The sequence below is a fragment of the Liolophura sinensis genome, chromosome 4, assembly GCF_032854445.1.
Source record: "Liolophura sinensis isolate JHLJ2023 chromosome 4, CUHK_Ljap_v2, whole genome shotgun sequence".
NCBI classification, from domain to species: domain Eukaryota; kingdom Metazoa; phylum Mollusca; class Polyplacophora; order Chitonida; family Chitonidae; genus Liolophura; species Liolophura sinensis.
In genome coordinates this window covers 16,886,710-16,907,123 of record NC_088298.1, presented here as the reverse complement: position 1 = coordinate 16,907,123, position 20,414 = coordinate 16,886,710, and the positions used below count along the sequence as shown (strand labels likewise).

At 39.0% G+C, this 20,414-nt stretch overlaps 1 protein-coding gene across 5 annotated transcripts in view; it reads left to right on the top strand.

Moving 5' to 3' along the window:
• The window catches only part of LOC135464615 (sodium- and chloride-dependent glycine transporter 1-like), a 65,347-nt gene that overhangs the window by 12,665 nt on the left and 32,268 nt on the right, over nt 1–20,414 (top strand). For 3 of the 5 annotated variants that reach the window (XM_064742069.1, XM_064742065.1, XM_064742067.1), the window contains exon 2: nt 8,337–9,004. In XM_064742069.1, coding sequence (XP_064598139.1) covers nt 8,969–9,004 — 36 coding nt within the window. In that variant the 5' untranslated portion in view covers nt 8,337–8,968. Of the gene's footprint in view, nt 1–4,570; nt 5,292–7,532; nt 7,936–8,336; nt 9,005–20,414 lie in introns of those variants that run through there. The other 2 variants (XM_064742066.1, XM_064742068.1) reach the window with 2 other exon arrangements.

Genomic DNA, 20,414 nt, shown 5'->3' with positions numbered 1-20,414 from the left:
CAAGCCAATAACTCTGCCAGTATATCCCACCATGATTAAAAGCATTGCACAGCTAGGTGTGGATAATATCCTCCAAACTGTGTCGGTGTCTCGATATTATTGCATACTGTTTCACAGGGAATATGTTTTAGACGTTACTGGTACCATAACAGCGAGATTATTGGCATGTCCGTCATTATGCTCATAGTCTTTAATAGATTATTTCTCCATACTTCGAAATGTATACATCCATATGAAGTTGTCTTGCGCGTATCAGGTAGCCTAATTGTGTGACTGTGTACTAGAAGAAGTTCGTGTAGTTTTATAGCATTTGTCAAATTTATTAATCATGCCTAATGCATCAGATAAGCTTAAACTGACGATCATTACCTGGTCAACGGAGTGGTTTTATTGCAAATGACATAACAGATGGGCTATTTGGGTTTTACGATTTATATCACACAGCCCTAGCTACAATTTGATAATAGTGTTGTTCTCTGTATAGCCAAACGATTTTTTGCCCTTGAGACATGAAATTCGAATCCAGCTGTCACAGCTTCGGCTGCAATTTTGAAATTCAAAAGTGTGTATGGAACCTGGCAAAAGGCTGTGATATATTTTGAGGCCTCTTATTTCGTCCACCCATAGAGATGATAACTGTTATGTAAGTGAGATTTTACAAAGAAGTATGATTAAGAAACAACAATCAAATAAATATGTAAATAAATCAAGAGCTCTGTTAAATACATGTGCAATAATCTTCTAAATACATTTTGAGTTTCGACTCATAACTAATAAGTCATATGAGTCTACAAAGCATATGCAAGGAGGGTAGGAGATGAGTGTTTGGTGGGTGCGTTTTTGTGGGTTGAATTGGAGAAAACCTGAGGAAATCCGTCTTAGCTAGCCATGTGCAAGACAAACTTTTGGGTCTACATTTGTAGCCAATCCAGCGGGAAATGATTGGAGCACACGACGTCATTGACCGAGGATATGTCGTGTTTATTTAATTCTGTATTTATCTGATTGCCGTTTAATGCCATTTCTCATACGAGAGCGGACAGTTGAAAGGTTGGAATAAATCAGTACTCAGCGTAAACCTCCTACCTCTGGCAAGTTTCTGACAAACTTTCCCACGTGTGGCTGTATTTATGAAAGACAAGTGGTCTTCAACGAACATTATACACTGTACACGTGGCCACATCATCGTCCTGTCCAAAGCACCACAAACAGTGAGATTGCGTATCAACTTTTAAATGAGAACACCGAAATTGAAATCTGCTGAAAACTTGCTATAAGTAACTACAAAAACTAATTCCTTAGAGGCCAAAACTTTATATGGGAATTCTCCTTACATCACAGTGAAATATTGAAATACTCCACCCCCATTGCCGGCTTCTATTCTCTAACGCCTGCAGGCCGACATTATAGCGAAAGGATGACGCAATGCCATCACTACATGAATCTTTTCACGGGTGTCCGAATGTTGCGTAGCCACTGTTTACAAGAGAGTGTTTTTTTTTTCCAGTCTAGGTTACTAAAAAAATCTTTCCTTCTCTTCACTTCGCGATTTTGATCACTGCATGCTTAGCACTTAAGGCTATCAATCATGGTTATCAGTTGTGACGACATCACTACTCTCATTGTTTCAAGCAATTTTATTTTGTTCTGAGTTTCTTCTTTGTGTTTCGTTACCAGAGAATAGCGCTTTCCATTAACACCTTTCCTTCTAGTCGCAAGTCTTCTTTGATTTATTTATTTATATGATTGGTGTTTTACTCAAGAATATGTCGCTTATACGATGGCAGTAGCATTTTTGGTGAGTGGACATAGCCGGGGAAAAACCCACGAAAATCCCATGTAATGTGCCTCCTTGTTGCTGGACGGATTTCACTGAGGCGCCTTACCCAAGGCAAGAAAGGCACGGGTCAAACAGTGGTTGCACTGTCCCCTTCCAAGCGAGGAAGTTAAGGCCTTAGGTGTGGCTCGACCCTGGATTCGACCCCAGAAGCTAACGCTCCCGAACCGGACGCTCTACCAAGTGTGCTATCGGGGCCGGTAATCTGCTTTGAACATTTTTGCATATCAGTGAAGTCTTAAATTCAGATGCACATCGTGGTCAGGTCAAAACATTATTAACATTTACTAGTTCTATAAGTAGTCTGACCTGGAGCCATTGTTTTCTTATAGTGTACCATTCTTTCAAAAATAATTGCCGCTGAATGGTCTAATCGTTCCAAAATAGGGATGAACCCCTGCTAAACAATAAAAAAAAACAATAAAAACGATAGTAGCTGTAAGCATTTTATCGGAGATTTACACTTCTGGGTAAAGCACAGATTCCAATACTGAAAGTGTAACGCTCACATAACGATAAAGGTGATAATTAAGCCAGTTTCTAAATGGCAACCACCAATCTGGTGCTAGCAATAGTAACAAAATCTCAGAATGTACGAGCCTTGTGCGCTTTCACTCTTTGGATAGATTTGCCAGCGATTAAGCTTCATTGTAATAGATCGATAAAGCCTCGAACTCCGGAAAGAGCTCATCTAAAAGCTCTTCCATGAATGATAAAGCGTCTGATTTCCATTGACCTTTAAGCTTTTTCTGCAAGAAAGAAAACAGAGATGTAGTACGGCAGGCAATTCTGCTTCCAGAGAACGTGTATTCTGAGTGTGATGGTTGATGAAAAGCCCTTATATCGTATCCAGTGCACCCTATTTGGGAATCATGAAGGGCTTCCGGCTGTCTTCGAATTTCTCGGACACTCAAGGTTTTGGATCAGTCACAGCTGCGGACGGGGAACATTGCGTCCACTTTCTCAGGTTCTTTGTATCAATATACGATTGGAAGCCCTCTTGCGGCCGTTTAATTGGTCTTCCATGACATCTTTAAAGATCACCAATATTCAGGCCGTTTTAATGGTGATAATCTGTAGACCACAATTCCCCAGTTACTTGAGAAAGATCGGTGATTCACTTGTAACTTCTAGCTGGTGTCGTATGGTTGAAATATTCTCTAAAACGGTGTTAAACACCACTCAATCTAATCAATTCAGGTTAACCGTTTAGAGAAAAAAATGTTGTTGCTTTGACTTTTGTCTATTTTGTCTATTCCCTTACGCGTAGCGTTAAGACAGGAATTACACAAATAGACTGTTTCAAAGTCAAAGCATGTCCAAAGGAGGAATTGTACCAGGGACCACCCCCTCCCCCCCCCACCCCAACATCTCCACTTCCACTAATGGTCACTGTGGTTCCGGCCTAAAATCTATCTACTGTTTATGTGTTAGCTTAGATTATGGCAACTTTCTAGCAAAGTGCCGCTAGCAGAGTTTGGTAAAACATGTGCAACGATGTTAACAACAATTTATTAGACGTTATTAGTGTAACTTAAGACTGAACCCACTGTGCTCAGATATCTTCATTTGAGCTTCAACCTATGCTTTACTTGCGGTGCAAGTAGGCGCGCTTGACTCGGGGAACAAACTCCTTCTTGACAATAGTCTGTCTTGCCTTCTAGCCAGTGAGCCGTTTATAATCTCTGTGTATAGACGCATCATTTATATCGTCAAAGGGAAACAGGTTTATTATCTCTCGTACCTTATTTTCTCGCATAGATTCGCCTAACACCTTTATCCGATAATCAAGCAGACGCATCCAATTTGTCTACCATGCACGTATTTGTCCGTAACGATTGACGCCATGCGACGTGCAGCGCCCTCTTGCGGCCTCAACCACACCGAACAGATACCACTTTTAGCACACACACACACCCTCCCATCCCCCCACTCTCCTCACTCTACCACCCACTTACAATCGATCCAGGCTGGCCTGATCAATCATAACTCTATAATAACCTATCGACAAGCTGAGCTGAATGAACGGCGCATGGGGTGACCAATGAGAAAATGTTCTGGCACCATTCCATGAACTGTCTTAAGAGTTTGTTCCGGAGGGTCTCGCCAAATCCCAAGGTTGAATCCCTGCCAGGTTTTATCATTACCGTCAGTCTTAATTATTCCTCGATCGTCAAGGTTCCACTTGGAGATATTCCCAATGGAACCCTATCAGGTCAAATGAACTCTCGTACAATCCCATTTAGTGTCCGAGAGGACATTTAATCCAATGCTCTTTAACGCATGGGTGACTATCTTTGTTCTCTCAATAGTGTCAACACAAATCCCAAGGTATTGGGGAGTGCAATTTATGGCTTTAGGGTGGTCTATATTATAGAATAATTATATGCATGTGCACATGTACTAACCAAACCAAGGCTTATTGTGTTCATGTGTAGTCGGCAGGGAGCTTGGGGGTAGAAGAGGGATGTAAGCGAGGGTTATACAATTTCTCAAAGCGGTGATTAACATAGCGAGCAGGGTTAACCTGTGTATGGTCAACCTCTATTGTTCAAGCTGAGGCTTGTTTTCATTGAGCAAAGTAAAGTTTATTATTGGTTAAACCTTAGAATGACTGCAAGTAAAGGTCACATTGAGGTGAAGACGTTATGTGCATTATTTGTGGTGAAATCTGATTAAATAAGGTAAATCTGCCAGTGTGCATTTAATACAGTTTCTGGTTTGAAACACTATTTTGTTACACGTAACATTCTAAGTTCCAGTATATATGCAACTTATAGAAAACAATGTTTTCTAGTGATAAAACATGTCGGTCTATATGTAACTTATAGAAGACAATGTTTTCTAGTGATAAAACATGTAGGTTTAAACAGAAAATACACAAACGGAAAATACACAAACGGAAAATACACAAACGAAAAATACACAAACGAAAAATACGCATTTATGTTAACCCTGAAATCTTACCAGTAACGTAACATTAAAGGCCCCACACCTTATCCACATAGCTGTATTATTACAGGTAGCATGGGCTGAGGTTGAGCTCAACAAATTAAACCGTTCCACCACCTCTTATTTTATTTGATTATCTTTTTCTCATTTGTCCGCTCTCTTTGACCTTCAGATGGCCCGGCTGTCTAAATGCCATCCAAACCTTATTTACCGTCTTATAGCCTATCAGCCCTTCTCGGCGTGATCTCAGTATTCTTGAACCTATTATCGCCAGTAGTACTTGGCTCTACGCGGGTAATGTTAACGATACTAAATAGTTGCATGCTATTTAATCCTCTCTTTACTTGGAAAACCTCAGCACGAAGGAAGTACCGTTAGGAATTGCTGGCTGATACCGAAGCATTTTGGACAGAGATGGTTAAAGTATCGCTAGACAGATACATAAATTGTTTGGTGTGCTTAAACCCTCAACATTAAGGACGTGGGTTGTTCAACGAAGCGTGTAAGTAACGTGCTGTGCTGAACAAAACCGCAAATGTGCAAAATATTTGATATCGCCAGAACTGATATTTGTGAAACTGTTGTAAATTAATGGCATGTTGTTATTATTTTTATTCGTTGCAGTAATTGGTAACCCTAGGGTAGACTAATATAGAGCTTATCATCTTAGACATTAACGTTTGTTGGCAATTTTGATCTATTCACCTTAACCATATTACGTCAGCATATATAACAGTCGCCTATACCTCGTAAGATTGCTCGAAATTATCATTGTTCTGAAATACAAACATACTGTATGTACGGTTGTAGAAAACCCTCGATTTATTATAATCCAGAATATTTTATACTATATAGTCACAAGGAAAAAAAAGGTCCATATTATTTATCGAATTGTCCGATAACATGGAACATGTGAAGCACGCAAACCCGATGCCAAAAGACCATTTGCATGCATAACCCATGATTCTGCTGGTTGACAAAGCATCCGCGAAACCTGGTCGCATAGCATTGTTTTTATGTTATTGTTTGCTAAATTTGATGACAAAGCACTTTTAGTAATTTTCTAGACCAGTGAGGTCTAATAAATATCCATTAACATCACTACATTTAAAAATAAATTCTGCCTTAGCGGAATTGTTAGGTTAGGTATAGGCTGCTACTATTTTTGTATTTACATGAAGAAATATAGGATAAAACCCAAATTGAGGTAAAGTGGCAAGAAACCGGATGTCTCTGGGTGCGTGCGACCATCGGCAAATATCACGCTGTCTTCGCTACTCTGGATTTGATGTCCACGTTTTCATTGTACACACCGTTTATGTCGAGGACACGAGACTCATAGTTTCCCCAGCACCCTTTGTTTTAGTGAGTCTATAAATTTTATAGACCACTCCGCCCATGCCTAAAGCACGGATCGCCTAATTCTGATATTACGGGCACCCCTGGTGAATTATGAATGGGCTGTGAGTGTGGCTTTATACACCGTATTGAAATTATTGAGGCATTTCAATTTGCCATCTGTATTAGTGACAATAGCGGTTAGCGTGACACAGGCGAGCTCTTTGAGTTTGCTAAATGGTCGTGTTGATTTTATGAAAGGATCATTTACCTTCGTGTGGGTCAAATTGCTGGTGTGCAGGTGATTTGTATGAATAATATGGGCGACGTCTTCCTTAAATGTAGGTAGGATATTAACGCTCGCAACGCGATATTGTGCGTGGGGATTCCCTATTTCTATGTGAAAATAAAATTTACTGTTCTTAGGTTTTTATGTTCTTAGGAAACCGTTTTGATAGCTCAACATTTCTTTATAACACAGAATGTTTTCAACATTTTTAAAACAATTCTACCAGAATAATGAAATTTGCCAAAACGGCTTTTGTTATACTTTGTGATGTTTATAGCACCCGTGGCAATGATGACTTCTTTGTTGTGAACCTGTTTTGTTTAAAACCATTACGTAAAAAGTATACCAAATAATAAAGTTGCTAGCTACGGGATTTCATGTTCACCTTGGGAATTCCCCGGGCATCTTTCTAGATAATGACTAGCAAGTGCATGAAGAGAGAAATGCTTTACTGACAAAATATTCCGATAAAAAGTTTTAGAAATGGGCGCTTATAATGACCCATTTGCATGTTTCGATAACAGTAGCCGAATAATGGAAAATATTTTCTTTATCATGAAACATCTTGACTTTTTCTTCATTTTTTAAACTGGGAAAACACATTTTCTCTTCTTGTGGATCAATGGAGGAGGAATTGCAGTGAAGCAGTAGAGTCAGTAAGAAAAACAAACATGTTAGCTTAGTTATGTTTGGAGCCACATAGTAAACTTAGGTCAAATTTTGTATCAATTGCAAAGATTCAAAACTTAAATAAGAAAATTTTTAATTTGTTCCCCAGAGTTATTTTTAACACATTTTATTTGTGGGAGGATAAATTTCAGGTAATAAAACAGAGGAATATATCATAAATAAGAAATGTGTGGTATATATCTTCAACTGACGAGGCATGCATGCGTGATTCGTGGTATTATGGAGGCCTAGTTAAATTAATGTATATTGTAAAAATATATTTCATGTAAATGAATTTATATATAATAATCTAGATTGGTAGAAAAATCATTTCTACCTCAGATTCGAAATGATTGTGTAACTCAAGGATCTTTATTGAAGCAACGGTCATTAAACACACCTGGCCAAATAGAATCTACGAATGTAACACTAACACTGTCTCGTACCGCATCGCCCTCAGTCGGTCAGAGGTGGCAATCCGAGTTCAGATCAAACCCTGATGGAAAAAGAGTTTTGGCTTACCCTTGTCATGCTTGTCTATAATGACCTAGTGTTTAGGGCAGGTCGGTCTGACCTAAAAAATAAACAACACACTAAAAGCATACACCCCATGTCGTGCTGAGACGGCAAATTACACAATCTGGCAACGTGCCTCAATTATTCGGCCCGTGTTCTCTTCAAAAAGACGACCTGAGCTCAGAGTTAATATCACTTTTCCGAAAGTTCTCGTGGTAATTCACGCGGCTTCGTGGTCGTATTTAGTTTTGTTGGAAGTAATGTTTGACCTGCGTGATAACGCCTATTCCTGCTAAAAAGTATAGACTATGCCTAAATGGCTTTATATAACAACGTGAGTGAAAACAAAAGTCTGACTTTTGTGTATTAATTGAATGATAATTATCTTCCGAGTGCAGAACTTTTGCTTTTCAAAAGCTCTTTTCTACACGTATCTGTTTGAGCGTGTGCCCAGGCAACACTGTTGTCTTTCCTTTCAATCATTTCTAAATTGCTCTATTATGTATCAGTAAACTGTTTAACAAACAACTACATTATCGTCTCTCAAAAATTCGAATTCATTATTTTATATATATATATATATATATATATATATATATATATATATATATATATATATATATATATATATATATACAATTGTAATGTTAAATAATGCGGAGAAAAGCTTGCGCAACTCCACCCGTGTAATTCCAAGTTTATTGTTAAATTATGTTTCTTTTCTTTTCCTTACAGGATCCATTGCCGTCGTAACGTATTGACGTACATTTGTGTTGATTATCAGCTCGAATGTCTACCAAAGATCAGAAATATTGTGACAAATTTTAACCCGATGTTCCCAATGGTTTTCTGGAAGTCTATTGAGCAAAGCAGCGGGTATATTTAATTAGTCTTTTCCCCTCATACAGGACGGGAAAAGATTCGGAGGATTGGTGAAGTAGAGTTTTCATCTGTTAAAGGCACTTTAAAGAGTCGACGGTGGCGGAATTACATGAATCTACGACCCAAACCACCGTTCACAATTTGAGAAAACTTTTTCAAGAGTTTCATTTGAGCCTAATAAACTTCATGTTGAAATACTTCGTCACCAACCAAAAATCAGCATCGAACGATTATATTTATTTGACATATTTATTCTCAACATAAAACAAACACTGCCTGGCTTTAGATAAAGGATAACGATTTTGGAGCAGTCTCTGGCATCTCATCGGTGAACCGATTCGTCACCGATTCGTAAAGCGAGCAGGACGAGGATTTTCACGATCACGTGTTGGATCCAATAAGAACAACAGCAGAGAAAACGAAACTGAAAGTTGAGGACAGGAAAAGAGGTGGCAAAACTGGACAGCCTAAAGAACCAATCGCTGATGGCGGAGTCGTCAGTTCCGCTAACCAGCAATGAGGTAAGTTTTTTTTTATTTTATTGGCTTCTTAAAATATCATAAAATTTCATATAATCTAGCGTCATCGAGAGATCCCTATGCAGTGCTTGCATACTCTGTGAAATTCACTTTAAAATTTGCTGAGGGACCATTTCTGTTATTCCTGAGTTGTTCCACTATATACTCTGCAAGTTAGAGCCACGACGTCTTAGTTTACTTTTTGTGGACCACTCGACCTTGGCCAGTAAAGAATAGACAGTAAAACTGCGACATTACGGCAGGTAATTAAGTGTGATAGTTGTCCACAGATTCTAACTGTTTTTTTTTCGAATGTCTTCCTGAAAGCTGCGTCACTACAACATTTGGTAGGCAGAAAACACCAATTAATAACTGAATTAATAAATTCTGTGCTCATTCTGCACTTTAAGAAATACACGGGGGGATAAAATATATATGGAAAGACAGATTTTTCTATACTAATAAATCAACGTATGTTTTAGCAGAACTCTTTTTAAACTGAAAATCGATTATATCACGACAATTCTGAGAACTTTCCGGAGACTTCACAGGTAATACAAGATTTCGTCTTTCACTATTAATGTACTAACCGTCAGAAATCGTACTCTGAAATATTTCTTCTTTCAGTTTCTTATGTTATATACATTTTAAAGCCATTCTTGAAAGGTCGATCAATTAGATATTCCCAAGTAATCTTTAGTAGACATTGTTTTAAAAACCATTCCGGGAAAAGCACTTTCCAAAACTAACCAGTTTAACATTCAAACAGTGTTCAGTAAAAGAGTACATCTAAAATGCTCAACCGTTTTGGGAGGGAATATCTTTTGATGCCTCTCCTCTAGAGCCTCTCCTCTAGAGCGTCATTGTGCATGTGTATCTATTACGACAATCTTGTTTAGCCAATCGATAACGGGCTCTCATGGCGTACGTGATAGCTGCACGTATACCACTCCGCCCATGCCTAAAGCACGGGTCGCCTAATTCTGATATTACGGGCACCCCTGGTGAATTATGAATGGGATGTGAGTGTGGGTTTATCGGACCACTATTACACCGCATTGAAATTATTGAGGCATTTCTGTATTAGTGACAATAGCGGTTAGCGTGACACAGGCGAGCTCTTAGAGTTTGCTAAATGGTCGTGTTGATTTTATGAAAGGATCATTTACCTTCGTGTGGGTCAAATTGCTGGTGTGCAGGTGATTTGTATGAATAATATGGGCGACGTCTTCCTTAAATGTAGGTAAAACGTCGTGTTAATTTATGGAAGGATTATTTCCCCGTATCTGGGCAAATTGCTAATGAGCAGCTGATGGTGTAAATATAGATGGCGACTTCCTTTGTTGTAGGTAAAATGTCAGGTTCATTCATAAAAGGATTAATTCCTAATTGCTTCTTAATTAGCTAATTATTTGGATAAAGCTTCGGGATTCTGATTTTTCAATCTTACTTCGTATCTGTTTTAACAATGATATCTTGAGTTCGAAGAATAGTCGACAGCCTGACGCCTATGTATATGTAATATCACCGTATATGGGGGATATTAAAGATACATCAACCTCATTCAAGCCTCATTCGCTGCAAAAACTGTACTGAGAAATGTCATATATCTGTGTCAGTGACGCCTCATACCTTTCTATTAAAATGAAATAATTTGTTAGCTAATTCTGCTGAAGCCCTGGTGCTAGGGACCAGCAGGTTGCTGTTATTTAAGCATTTGCCCCAGTTAAGTAGATGTTGGCAAAGACCGCTCACGTGCTATAATTTGCTCAGGATCGCACTGACGCGTAGTGTGTATTCTAGCAGAATTAAATTCTTAGTAAGCTGTTAAGAATAAAGCTTATCAGAAAACCTTTCTTTAAACCTTTACAGATGATGTGTGGAATGTACAATCTACATTATGTTCACAGGAACATCTCACGGGACATAATGGCATAACCTTTACTAAATTAATCAATAATTCTACGCATTCTCGTAAGTTAATTTGTAACTCAACGAATGTAAGGGTCAGTAAGCAATCTATGTAAACTCCACTGAAGCAACAAAATGCCTATATTTTTTCCACCATTCATACATGCATGATTTACTGATGCTTGATGTAACATGTGGAGCTTGACTTTTATAAAAAAAAATATAATCTGCTTGACCAACCATAAAATAGTAGAGCACAGATTCAATCTAACGTGGATATCATAAGCAACGCGAGATTTCCAAGGAGAATACAAATTTCAACCTAATATTTTGTTAAGCACTCGATACACTTCGCGAACTGCTTAGATACATTGATCTATAGCTTATGGGTACTGGCGCCCTTCTTGAGAAACTAATTCCATATTTTAAAGACTTCTGGCCGCCAAGTTAACCTTCAGCAAAGGGTCACAAGACTGGAGCATTATCAAGATCAAATCAAGGTCGTATTGGACGGAATTAGACGGTTATACCATATCCCTGGGGACTGCGGTCGTTCGTGGTCAGCTCTCGTTATGAACTCCCGTATAATCTTGGCTCGTGTCCAAAAGAACTAAATCAATTCCTGACAGTCATTCTTTCCTTTTGAGATCACAAGAATTGGTTACATAGTAGTTTGCACATAAATCCGAAGAGGAGTTCGCTAACTTGCACTACGCGGTGTGGATGCAAGCGGAGCTTTGAACATATTAATCATTTAGAAGTGGATAAATGTCATGCTTTTTAGAGGCCTCTGTTTGTCTTCTCTGTTTGCAGATGTTGTAATCATACAAGTCTTTGTGCATATTGTAAAATGACATTCGACGTTGTGGGTCGTAATTTCAGTGGTGATCAGTCATCCGAGATTTTTTGTCATTCTCGAGTAGATTAAGCCAAACTTCTAAGTGATATGCGCTGTTTCGAAAGGAATTTTTGGACAATCGCCTTTTAGTATGCAGTTGTCTTGCCTTGCTATCATCGTACAGTCTGTGGGCCTACAACCAGATACGTATTTTGCCGTTAATCAGCCCTAAACAAAGAAGGACGAATTGCTGTCAAAAAGCCAGCAAGTTTTTTGTAATATGTCAGGCATATGCTTAAATTAATATAAAAGACTATAGCGTAGAGATTAAAACCAGAGTAATGACGACAGTGTGATAGTTGGCAAATGGGCACGTGCATGGTGAAGTGTGATAGTTGGCAAGTGGTCACATGTGTTACTGGTGAAATCCGACCACTTGTCAAGTTACCTGAGTAAGGATTTTATTCCAACTCTTAACATTTTCACTCAGTGAGTCACAAAACAGAGTCCCTCCGATTCCCTTTTACCCACTGTCCAACGTTGTACATTCATTTATAGCTCAACCAAAACACACGCGAATTTAGGCGTCTCGTCCTGGTGCAATGGAGTAAAGCTTTAAAACAATCAGTCACTATATTTTCTTGCGCCCAGTCGTTTTATCTACACTATACCAGAACACAAAACCAAAAAATAAATCTGCACATTGCTTTGAAAGTCCACTGGCAAATGTGGCATTATCAAGACAAAAGCATTTACCTCGAATAGTTTCTCTGTAACAGTTACCAAGTTGTTACGCGATAGGCGGATATGCTGCCTTGGTTAAAGAAGATCGATCGTAGTTTTCTGGGACAGGTCACAGCTGGGTTTGATTGATGGGATCAAAGAGCAGACGGTCCTTAAAAGTCAGTGGTATAAGTGGGCATGACTGGAAGTGAGGAGAGTGAGGGCGGGGTACGACTACGGAATGGTTGAGAGAAAGAAGTGAGATTCGGTTTGTAATTGTTCCGATGATGATTATGCCTTTTCATCACCACAAAAATTGAATTACCTGTCTAATGATGGTAAACAGAAGGGATGATTATGGTTTTATGCAGAATTGGCAGTATTTTAACAATATGGAGTGGCGAGAACGGTTTAGAATCAGAAGAGTTCTGACATTAGAATAATAATAGCATTCAAAGCCAGAAGAAACAGGAAATATGCTTTATAAAAAGAATAAAAAAAATATATATCAAAATCAGGTATATTTGGAAATCACATTATTCTTATACAATAATGTTTTAAATATTTAAATTTCTATATGTCAAATAATAGAAGTACAAAGAGAGGAAAACTTCAGAGAATCGCCTTTTTTCTAACCAACTGCGTCATTGGATTCTTTTCATGCTAACAAAGGATTGCCCGTATATTTTTTGTGGAAATATGTCCTCCGATACATTTCACGCACAATCCCTCGTCTCCCTGTATAATGGATTTCCTTCTGGCCAACGATTCGAAAGAAACATAGCTTAAATTACAGAGCATCCAACCATCAAAACCGCAAGGAGCATGTCATCAAGATATCTTAAGACTTTGATTTTAAACTGGATGACATGAACCTGTTATCAGGGGGGTAATGTTGTAGGTGTATGCATTATAATCTAGTCAGTAAAATTAACACCCTTTTTGTTTCTAACACTGTGGCTTTCTTCTCACGTACGAATGAAAGTAGTTTTAGCCATTGTCCTTTTCGGGCGCTCTACCACTCAAATCTTCTCAGATGTGTCTTTGAGATCACTAAAATAGTCCCAGGCCAAACAACTAACTGATTTGAAGCTGGAGTTAGGGCTGTGCTCATAAAAGAGAGACACATTGTATGAGGACACGTTGTATGGGGACACGTATAAAATATTTTCATGAGTAACATAAGAGTGAACCCTATTTGAATGTTTTGCCTCGCTTAAAATGGATAGGGACTATAGTATCATGGGGTTACATTTTCATTTTCTTCTGCCATTGAGGGCGTGCACGTTTAGCGTTTTGATTTGTTTTTCCCTATTCACTTATCTTTTGACGAGAAATGACTTGCTACATGTAAGAACTAAAAGCAATATTTCTTCAGTTCGTATTAGTGTTTTTGAGGTATGTCATATCGTTTCAGTAGAACAGTTTTTTGTTGTATCATCTCTAATCGTGGGCCCACTTTGTTTCATTTCATCTTGATATATTTCAAATTTCACAATTTTTTTTCATCTTCTTCCTATGTATTATTCATCTGTTTCTTGCATGTTGACATCTTTTGGAATTCGTTTTGGGGTCTTTTGCCTTCGGAAATGAGCACGATTTTTAAAAAAAAATCTGTTTGATTTGAAGATCTGTCGCCCTGAATAATGAGATTACATTTGCCAAATAAAATGGATTTTGGATGTTCAGAATCCGTCAAATGTGATTCTGAAAACTTCAGTTGACGTGTGGCCATCACCATGAATGCCCGCTCACTCTATGTCCTTGGGAACACCCACGTAAAGTCTATCTTTATATTGGATGTACACACAATAGGATGACAGCAAACTTCTTACATCAAAAATCGCCATCGGCGAATTCGCTTGTTGAAAATGTAGATCAACAGTATGTCGATTCTCACAGGACTTTCTTGTCAGTAATTGACCGACATTCTCATATTTGCCAGGAGGCATTTCGTCGAAGCCAGACATGTTATTCATACAACCACAGCGGTGTCTAAATGGTGGGTTTATAAAATCAGTTCGTGACCACGTGATAACCACTGAAAGGTTGTTGTTCCACGTGTTGTGGATAACCGCTTCATCCACGCAAGGTTACTACTTGCGAGGAAGCTATTATACCGGTTTGATCCAGCGTGTCCATTCACCAAATACGTCATAGTGACGTCAAGGTGACATCACTGATTATGCATAGGGTTCTCGGGCTAGATTTTTATAAGCAAAAGTCTCTATTTTATGTGGACAAATTATGCAATATATAAAAAAGGCGTTTCTGGTGGAATGCTCTAAAATTTAGATACAGCGTGGGGCATGTCATGTGTAATACGTGACTTCGATAATATCCTTTAAACGTTCAATGGAAATAAAAAGATAACGTGAAGCATATGTTGCATGAAAGTTTATTAAATACCGTTCAGAGAAATTATTCCTTTTATTATTTGCTCTTCAGATTTTTTTTCAACCCAGTGAGATGCCTTTAAAACTTTGAAATAACATGACACCATCTGGGTCATACAGAACCCTGTATCGATTCTACTTCATTTTAATCGGTTACGACATTTCTGAAAATATAAACTAAACTATTTTCCTGGACAGTTTTTAATGGTGTTTCATCTAATGTATTCTTCATTTTGGTGTTTTGTTTGCCGTTTAATGGCAAGTCGCTCCTAACGATAGTAAATAGACGAGTGAGTCCAATAAACAGTAACTAACTTACACATTTCTTCTTTAACCATTTTTCTGTAGGGGCTTGCCAGGTAGTTATTATTTGAGAATTTAAATGACCAGTTAGATTGAATCTTTAGGTAAAGTAAATTGACGTTTAGCCATTTTCACTCTCGTCGATGTTCTTTATCTTTTTATATTATTAGCTGGTACGTTTATCTTAAGGCTAAGTGGGCATTGTAAACCATTCAAGCAATATCGGCATTGTTGTTAAAGTAAGGGAAGGGACAAGACCGTTACTGTGACTTCTTTGCACCTTGACGATAAGGTCAAACACTGGTTTCCGAGAAGATGTTTCAGGAAGGAAGAAACAATTTATACTTATGAAGCTAATGTGAAGTTCCTGGGAAACACCGCCTGAAAATTGTCGACGTAATGTTAAAAACGACATAAAATTTTCAGCTGAGAAAAGTTTCCGGAAAAACAACAACTTTTCTTGAAGTTTTAAGGCCATTCGACCCTAATAACGAAATACCCAAATGTCCAAAGAATTTCACATAAAGGTCTAAGTCCGGTGTTAATAATGGCTGTTTTAGCACCACAGTGCTACATACAGTCTTAACTAATTTTACCCTATTTTACTGACGCTTCCTCTCTTTTGATTCACCTGGTGTGGTCATGTGTTTCTCATTAGAGTGCTGTCTGGTCTCGCCAGTAACTAGTCGACACAGGTCACTGTAGCCCCCACCTCGCACCCTCAGAGCCCTTGTAACTTCACGGCTTCGTCTTCTACTACTTTGTTCTTTAACACTTGCTAACCTTACACCAAGTGATCTCGACACTTGTATCGGCGCGATTGAGACCCGACTGCCCGAAACCCATTTCCCTTGGGTGCCTATAAAATGCTATAACTTTCTCTTCCTGTACGTGGATACGGACAGTATCGGCCAAGTATAAACACGCATTTGCCAAAAGGACACAGGAGGATTCTAAATGAGCTCCAGGTGTGTGGGGTATGTGTTATTTAATGGGTCACATACGTCAGTCGGCTGTTTGCCGTCCACGTGAGTGAATTTGTTATACCCAGGCGGATTCAGCGATTACTTAGGCGCAAGCGATGAATCCCGGGTGTCCATGCATATCCTGGGACCACTGATGAGAATGCGAGTAAAATCCCGGGTTTCCTCTTTTTTTTTCTTGTTTGTTTTTAGTGTTCTGTAATTCAGCAGATTCGCATAAAACTAGACACAATCTTTCTTTGCATTCTCTCCACACCACAGGCTTTATAATTCAGTTCAAAACCGGAATAAAGGGCGTTGACTTTGCAAGTAGAAACGGGAACTAAGGTGTTGTCTGATGGACAACTTAGATGTAACATCAGCAAAACGATTCCTGTCTGTCATTTACCTTTTTTGTGTAATGTAGCAATGTGATACACGAAAGTGTTTCTTACGTTCCACAGAAGCTATGTACTCAATATTAAATTAGGGGGCCTCCGTGGCTCAGTTTGTTAGCGCGCTAGCGCAGCGGAATGACCCAGGAGCCTCTCATCAATGCGGTCGCTGTGAGTTCAAGTCCAGCTCATGCTGGCTTCCTCTCCGGTCGTAAGTGGGAAGGTCTATATTGTAACTATAACCCAGTGTGCAGTTGTTTCCGAGCTTTGTTGATAAATAACTTTTATTGTCGCGATTTCCCATGCTCTGTAAATGAGCAGGTATTCTACTTGATCATTTTTCAGTCATAAGACGATGAGGGGTCATTCATTGTGTGTACACATACTGTGTCTTCTTGTGGCAGGGCAAGTCCATGCCGCCAAAAATGCCGCCACCACTGTGTCAGTTGTCATGCCGAAGATGTGGTCACATTGCATTGATACTGGATCAACCTGTTCTGCTTTCTTGTTCTTGCATGTACCTTTCAGTCTCAAAGCAGCAGTAAATTTTGGTCTAATCATTAGACCCCAATGTCCTTTTTCACCCTATCTACCCCGCAAGCGGGTGACTTGTATACGTACATACCACATGTCGGATAAAGCTTATCTTCCCAAATCTCAAATCCCATAAGGCAATTTATATTATACCATCCAGAGAGGCTATCTCACCCCCGATACAGCCAATCAATCTGTTCAAGCTGACAATAGCTATTTGGAAATGAGACTTATCATTTCTGGATATTACCAAAGTGATTTCTATTGACAGTATCTAGAGAGTGAACAAGTGATGTATCTTGGATGGGTATAAATTGAGCTTGTGAGTTTGATAAAAGGGACCTGGCTGGCCACAACACAGCATTTTGTGTACATGTAATTTGTCCACAACACAACATTTTGTGTACATGTAATGGGACCACAACACAGCATTTTGTGTACGCGTAACGTGAACACAACACAGCATTTTGTGTACATGTGATGTGAACACAACACAGCATTTTGTGTACATGTAATGCGACCACAACACAGCGGTTTGTGTGTTTGTAACGTGACCACAACACGGCATTTTGTGTACATGTAATGGGACCACAACACAGCATTTTGTGTGCTTGTAACTTGACCACAACACAGCTTTTTGTGTACATGTAATGTAACCACAACACAGCATTTTGTGTACATGTAATGTAACCACAACACAGCATTTTGTGTTCATGTAATGTGACCACAGCACAGCATATTGTGTGCTTGTAATGTGACCACAGCACAGCATTTTGTGTACATGTAATGTAACCACAACACAGCATTTTGTGTACATGTAATGTAACCACAACACAGCATTTTGTGTTCATGTAATGTAGCCACAACACAGAATTTTGTGTGCTTGTAATAAGACCACAACACAGCACTTTGTGTACATGTAATGTAACCACAGCACAGCATTTTGTGCGCTTGTAATGTGACCACAGCACAGCATTTTGTGTACATGAAATGTGACCACAACACAGCATTTTGTGTTCATGTAATGTGACCACAACACAACATTTTGTGTACATACAATGTGACCACAACACAACATTTTGTGTACATTTAACGTGACCACAACACAACATTTTGTGAATATGTAATGTGACCACAACACAGCATTTTGTGAATATGTAATGTGACCACAACACAGCATTTTGTGTACATGTAATGTGACTACAACACAGCATTTTGTGTGCTTGTAACTTGACCACAACACAGCATTTTGTGTACATGTAATGCGACGTAAACACAACATTTTGTGCTTGTAACGTGACCACATCACAACATTTTGTGTACATGTAATGTGACCACAACACACAACATTTTGTGTGCTTGTAACTTGACCACAACACAGCATTTTGTGTACATGTAATGCGACGTAAACACAACATTTTGTGCTTGTAACGTGACCACATCACAACATTTTGTGTACATGTAATGTGACCACAACACACAACATTTTGTGTGCTTGTAACTTGACCAGAACACAACATTTTGTGTACATGTAATGTGACCACAACACAACATTTTGTGTACATGTAATGTGACCACAACACACAACATTTTGTGTGCTTGTAACTTGACCACAACACAACATTTTGTGTACATGTAACGTGACCACAACACAACATTTTGTGTACATGTGATGTGACCACAACACAACACTTTGTGTACATGTAACGTGACCACAACACAACATTTTGTGTGCATGCAATTCTAGACCAGTAACGTCTAATGGATTGCAACTTGTATTTTTCTTTAACCTCCCCTTATCCTGTTTACGTCCGGTGCTAGGGGGCGTACAATTTGCTATTGTTTAGACATTTACATGAGCAAACAGAGTAAACCTTAACTGAAGTAAACGGACGAGAGGATATATTTCACCGATCAGGTGAGACCATTTGCCAACTGTCACACTGCCTTTGCTGCTGTGGTTTTACTCTCTATGCCTTAAGACTTTTATGTCCCACAGCTTTTGGGTTGCGTGGTCAAATCCAGTCACCAGTAGATACCTCGGGGTACCCATGTTTCCTAGAATCTTCCCCTTTAGCATTCATACCATCAACATGTTCACACCAATATGTTCAGACATTTCGTACACTGTTATGCTTAACTCCCAAAGGCTGGCACACGAGGTGCAGCTTTGATTTTGGGCGTGAAGAAAAAATCCTTAGATTTCAAAGTTTGTCAGTTCTAAGCGACCAAAGTTGGAAACGAGGCCCATTTACGGTGTTGTACATACTTTGAAGCCCACTTGTCTCCCACCAATATAATGTTCGTCCCTACTCCAATAGGGGCCTCACTGGCTCAGTCGGTTAGCGCGCTAGCGCTGCGTAATGCCCCAGGAGTCTCTCACCAATGCGGTCGCTGTGAGTTCAAGTCCAGCTCGTGCTGGCTTCCTCTCTGGCCGTACGTGGGAATGTCTGCCAGCAACGTGCGGATGGTCGTGGGTTTCCCCCGGGCTGTGCCTGGTTTCCTCCCACCATAATGCTGGCCGCCGTCGTATAAGTGAAATATTCTTGAGTACTGCTTAAAACACCAATCAAATAAATAATATAAATACCAATAACTACTCAAATAGTCATAGGTACTTAGGTTATTCCCCGTAATCTATGCGTCAAAACTCACGTTGGTATACTAGTCGTCATCCAAAATGGACATCCCGGGTCAATAACCGCTAGGCCAAATCTTAAAACAACGCTATTCTTGAGTAAGGCGTAAAGCACTAATCAAACAAATAAATACATAAAGCAACGTTTAACACAGCCGCTAAAGGGCAAAGAACGTATATAAAGTACGAAATTTGGAGGGAATCATGCAAAGAGAAGCGAACAGCAATTGTCAATGGTGCTGCAAAGACGCAAGGAATGTTCAAGACAAGTGGTTGAATCAGTATCCAAGTCGCGTATCATGCTAGTGTATATGTTGTCAACGGCGTAAAACACCAATCAAATAAATACATAAATGTAAGTTGTCAGTAATGAAAATATGTATCTCAGTCACGATTTAATTTCAACTGTTAGGGTGTCAGTTAATTAGATTTTAAATTAGATTGACATAATGTGTTACTTCCTAGATAAGTAGATATTTTTGTAGTTATTCGTGTTATATTAAAACCCCGTCGAGATGCTGTACGCAATGTTCAACCTTAGAAAAGAAATAGGAAAACATTTTCTTTTTTTTCCTAGAGCGATTTATTTCAGTACACGTGTTGTCTATTAACATAATAACGCCTACCACAAATACACACCAATGCCGTCATTGTTGTCACGTGGCCACGTGACTGCTGTACGTGAAATGAAAACCGGACATTGCCAGCGCAAT